Below are 6000 nucleotides of genomic sequence, written 5' to 3'. Positions count from 1 at the left end.
AATTTCCATGAGTTCCCATAAATTAAATAAATTTTAATAAAATTTTCTTTTTCTTTGGTTGAATTCAACTTTTTTTTGCTTTATAATTCATAATTTTAGTCAAAAAACTTTTTTTTCTTCAAAATTTAGCTATTTTTTTGACAATTATTTCATTAATTTTTGAAGCTAGAAACGTGTTCCACGTTCTATTTCAAGTTTAAAATGAATTTGCTTATGTGAAAAATTTAACTATTTTTCTGAAAATTCGTCTTTTAAAAAACATAATCTCACCCTTTGTAACTTTATCTTTTTAGTAAAAAATTAATTTCTTTGTTTCTAAATTGAAATGTTTTCTTAAAAATTAGTTTTTGGTTAAACATTTATTTGGTGTTTTGGCTGAAAATTTAACTCTTCTGTTTTCAGTTGAAAATTTATATTTTTTAATTGAAATTTTTTTTTCGCTGAAAACTTGTTTTTTATGTCGATAATTTGTTTTGGGTCGAAAACTCAACTATTTTCTTTTAAATTTATTTTCTCGGTTATTTAATTAGTTCATTTAAAAATTCATTTCGTTAACTGAAAACTAAAATATTCCATTTTTTGTAGAAAATTTATCTTTTTTTGATATAAATGTAATCTTGATTGAAAATTTATCTGTTCGAAAAGAAATTTCACTATGTTGTTGAAACATTTTTTTATGGAAATTTCAATTTTTTACTAAAAATGTAATCCTTCCATATTTGGTAAAAATTGATCTTTATTAGTTGTAAACACAACTATTTTGTTTAAATTAATGTACTTTCGATATTATTGATATCCTAGGTGTAAGGATGCTTTCATATCTAAAATAAAAATTTAGAATTTTCAGAGCAAATTTAGGGAAAGTACGATAGTTTATAAATTCGGATTTTGTAGCAACTATGTAATGATTCAAATTATTCTAGTTAGTTTTAAATTATACACTTGAAAGTGGAATTCTGAAACATTTAAACAAGCCCTACAAATTCGCTGAGTTCTATATTTTATATTTTGTATAATAAATTCTTGATGATTGAAAAGTTTCTCTCTTTTCTGTAATTTCACGCTATAATGAAGTTCCAAATTATTTTAAGAGAAAAGAAGTTTAGACTTCTTTATTAATCATTTTAATGAACGAAAATGGATACTCACTTGAAAAGATTTCCAGCCTTCTTACTAGCAGTTATGTCACATTCATGAAGAGGTTTACTTTTTGGATTTTTGGGCTGAAATTCTCCAGCTTCTATACACAAAGATCTATGAAACTCGAACTGAATGATGAGGCCAACAAAGTACCTTAAATAATCATAATCTGCAGCAACGTGATATTGGGATACTGGGTCTAAATCCTCTTCACTCCTATCAACTGGAGGTTCTATTCCTTGATATTCTTCCACCAACTTCCACCTAGAAATTATATTTAAATTAAACAACTTGTAAATTTAAAAAACATATTTTTATACATGATTTGATGTTAATAGGGATGTTGCATGAAATGAGATAGACATATTTTTAGAAAATTGAAGTAGTGAATAACGTTATAAAGAAAAGAAAAAAATATTTAGGTTTATAATACTTAAACAAACAAAAAAATGTCTAGTTTAATCTATTTGGTCACATTCAAACAGATGTGACGTCAATAAAATATACAACTAATCACCATTGAGACAACTTTAGCCGTCATTTTGCTTTTCAAAATTTTGACCAATCAGGTTTCGCGACCGACGCGGCTTTCTTCTTGACAGCTGATCCAGCTGATTAACTAAGCTAACCTATCAATGCCTTAAAACGCTAAAAACGAGAAATCGAAAATAAAAGCCAAATCGAGTGAGGCATAGGTTTAAAGAAAGAATGTATTTGGAAATTACAGAATTCCTTAAAGAAGGTAGATTTGTAGCAAAACACACAAACAGGTCGGCAATGGGCAGAAGCTATTTGGACAAACTTTAAATTCTTTTCTTTGTAATTATTAATAATTATTATTTGATAATAATACATAAGAACCGTTTAGAGACATTTGTACAATGAAATTCATGTTTAGAAACCATTTTTACTTTTCTTTTAATTTGCATAACTTAGGTAGTTTGAATTTTCCCGCGAATACTGACGTCACATATATATATATATATATATATATCCAATCTATGCGTTTAGCGAAAAATGCCGCATATGGAAGCAATATTCAAACTTTATTTCTAAAAAACGAACATGTTTCTCATTTAATAAAAAAGTCTTTCTTCTTCGAATATAATAATAAGCTACTAAAGAATCAAAATATATTTTTATTTCATTCCATGCAACATCCCGATTATCATTTTCCAGTGATAGATCGAATGTCAGAGGTCTAAAATAGCCACATTCCTAAATGTAAAATAATTTTTGGTATACCTTTTGCAAAACAAATTAAAATTGAAAGTGTAGGGTAAGACCATGTTCTCCCCCCCCCCCCCAACGCCATAATTTTTGGCACCTTTCTATAATTTATTCACTGTTAGAAATTTCTGTAGGCATTTTCAGGGACGCGTTACTAAAGCTTTATGCAGAAACCCTTTATAAATTTTCCTAAACTGTAACAGAAATCTCAGCAACGGTAACTGCATAAAATTACAGTCACATGTTTCAGCAAATTATGTTACAGTTGAGGAATTTTCACAAACTGTAACTGGAAATTTCAAGAGGTTAACAATTATTTTTCGGGTCATTAATTTTAATATAAAACATGCAGTCAATAATATTTGTCTGAGAATATACATGGCAAGAAAATATGACTGAAGTTAATACATTGTATCAAATATATAATCAAAGCCCATCTTTTATGATAACATTTTTTTAACGTTTGATGCATTGAGTATATTAGATATAACATATTACTTATTTACATATAAACTTGGCTCGTATATAGTGTTACTATAATTTTTACACATATTAGTCGTATGTAATTTTTTCGTAAGAAATTTAATTATCAGCAAAAAATTAATTTGTAGCAAAATAGTTAAACCTTCTACCAAAGAAATAAAATTTCAACTAAAATATGAATTTTTCAAAAAAAAATGATTTCTTAACAAAGTGCTTCAACCAAGATTTTCACAAAAATTTGAATCGCTTGAATTCGCTTTAAAACAAACAGTAGAATTTTTGCCCAAGAAAGATGAAATTTTTAAAAAATACAGATGAACTTTTAAATCAAAAACACAAATTATCAAATAAATAGTTGAATTTTCATCCATAACAGATTTCACTTTGACTTTTCCGCATCAAAATATGAGTTTTATACGAAAAAGAAATTGTCTATGAGAATAGTTGCATTTTCCACTCAAAAATATAAATTAAAAACGAAACAGTTGAATTTTTACAACAAAATTCTTGAATTTTAAACTAAACCGTTAAATACTTATCGAATAAAGATGCTATTTCCATCAAAATATGATTTTTTGAAAATAAATTAAGTTTATTTGAAACTAGTTGAATATTTAACCTGAAAAGATGAATTTTCAACACAAAAATTGAATTTTCACCCCACAAGGACGATTTTTCAACACAAAAATTAATTTTATTACCAAAATGGATGTCTTTTCAACAAAATTTTTGAGTTTTGAAACAGATAATAAAATTTATATCTGAAAACGTAATCTCGTGGCGGAAGCAAATACAAAGAAAATAAATATAAATACAAGGTAAACAAATTACTATTATCGCAAAACTTTATTTTTAATTTTCTTTAATTTCCCATTGAGCAATTTTTTATTTTCCCTGACCATGTTAATATTCAAATACCTGAATGCTAGAATTGTACATTTTTAACGCAGAACCTTTTGTTAAACAAAATAATACAATTTCAAATTAAAATTTTAAAAAATTTCCAATTCATTCTACTTGATAGTTTAAAGCTATAGGAATTCTTAGACTTTTACACGATCTTTGTTCTTAAAATCGCTGACTTTTCCCTGACTAATAAAATTGACTGATTTAAAAAAAATTGTTGTTAGCTATGTTCGTTTTTTATGCTAGGTTCGTTTGGCGTGTGATGTTCCGAACAATTATTTGCGTGAATAAAGTACTCCCCTTCCGTAACAAATCATAACAAAATCTCTCGAACGTGCCCATTACTACTGACACCGAACCGCGATGTTTCGTCTGCTAGATAAACGCATTCGAGAAGCGAGGAGTGCGCATGCGACTGCGCACTTCTTTCCGTTAACAAAACCTGAAGGATCCGCGGTCTAAACCTGTTAACTGACATTTCAAGAATTTCACGCGGCAAAGGAAAATCGTTGTTATTTTTGCAATTTTAAATATTTGTTCAAACTCTGTATGGTTTTTTGTTCATTTACGAGAGAAAAATAATACACGTTAGTTTTATACTATTTGAATTAAAATTGAACGTTATATGAAAAGTGAAAGCTTTTCGTATGTTATCTACAAGGGATCCAGCGGTCCATACCTGTTATCTGTAATGTTCCACCGCTGATTTTCTATTACTTTTCCTGAGCTCGTATTTTTCTGCGGTGTTTTTCAAGCTGTGGGCAAGTTTTATATGTGAAAATGTTTGAAACTGCATGTCAAACATATATGTCCTTGTAAAACTTTCAAAAAGGTTATAGCAAAAATTTGATAAGTGTTAGTTATCGGTAAGCGTGGCTCGTCTTCGTCTTTACAGCGATCTGTAGACAAAAACATCGACGATGACGTGAAAGCGTCCTATGCTCTAGATACCAAAACGCGTTTTTCAATAATCCCTTAAAAAGAAACTAAAAGGAATTTTGCCGTTTCGTTTGCGGCATCTTAACTGCATATATCAAATGTTCCAGAAAATACAAAAAATTTATTAAAAAAAAATTACAGTTAACAGGTTTAGACCGCGGATCCATCACTTATATTTCCCTGAACATTTAGTAATTTTAGGTAACTGTTTATAATTTTCAAAAACCGCTTCTGAACTTAAATAAAAATTTAGTAAATTTACTATAAAGTTACTTAATTTCGTTTTCAGCAACCTAATCGTAAATTTTAGTTAGCTTAGTATCTTAAATGTACAGGAATTTTTCGAACATTTCCAACCGTGTAGATAAAATGACTGTTTAACTGACTCTTTAGTTTCTGGCATGCCAATTATTGGACTACGAGACCTAGAATTGGTGCTCTTAAAGTTTTCAATAAGAATTTGTGATTCCTGAAATTGCAAGCATCAATCTTATAATGCTTTTAACATGAAAAAAGAAGCCATTACTTAAAAAAATATACATACCACTGGCAATTGTAGTGATTCTTAGTAGTTTTTCCTCTAAAAATGTCCCATCGCCAGAGATCCATGATGTAAGTGTAAGGAAGAAAGGCTACTTTCTCCAGACTCATCCGATACAAATGGTTCAAAGAAGCTTCCTTGTCAGGTGTATATTTTTTCAGCAGCTTTATTTTCTGCAGATGACCAGGTGTCAAAACACTTAAACCCATGACATCTGCAATTCCTTCATGAAATCCTGGATTTGTACCATCTCTCAAGATTGCAGGTAGATCCTTGAGTTGGAAGTCGTACTCAACGTGGCTCATTTCATGATGAATAGTCTCAAGACTCTCTGAGTTAATTTCGGTACACACTTTGACTCTAAAATCTTTACCGTCACTAAATTCCCAAGCATTGGACTCACAATCTACTTCTCGATTAGTTGGCTTTACCATAAGAGAATTCTTCCAAAAAAGTTTAGGCATCGCACTCATGTTCATCGACATGAAAGAGGACTCTGCTAGTTTGAACATTTTCAGCGCATCATATTCTGCAAAAGAAAAGAAATAAATGCATATATTTAGAAGAATAATTAATAAAAAATACTATGAAATATGAATGAAGGGTCCGTATTCTAAGCCTGTTAACTGCATTTTTTCGTAATATATTTTTTTATATTTGCTGGAACATTTATTTTATGCAGTTAATATCCCACAAACGAACTGGAAGAATTCATTTTAGTTTTTTAAAATGGATTTTTGAAAATCGCGTTTTGGTATTTA

The 6000-nt window shown here is 29.0% G+C and overlaps 1 protein-coding gene across 1 annotated transcript in view; it reads right to left on the bottom strand.

Annotated features, from left to right (window-relative positions):
- Nucleotides 1-6000, bottom strand: part of LOC117178237 (angiotensin-converting enzyme-like) — a 40012-nt gene that overhangs the window by 13105 nt on the left and 20907 nt on the right. Inside the window, exons 7-8 of the mRNA XM_033369565.1 lie at nt 5243-5768; nt 1150-1404 (exon numbers count right to left, since the gene is read on the bottom strand). Of these exons, the coding sequence (XP_033225456.1) occupies nt 1150-1404; nt 5243-5768 (781 nt within the window). The remainder of the gene's footprint in view (nt 1-1149; nt 1405-5242; nt 5769-6000) is intronic.

This window comes from Belonocnema kinseyi, chromosome 8, assembly GCF_010883055.1.
Source record: "Belonocnema kinseyi isolate 2016_QV_RU_SX_M_011 chromosome 8, B_treatae_v1, whole genome shotgun sequence".
Lineage (NCBI taxonomy): Eukaryota > Metazoa > Arthropoda > Insecta > Hymenoptera > Cynipidae > Belonocnema > Belonocnema kinseyi.
This window is presented reverse-complemented; position numbering and strand designations above follow the sequence as displayed.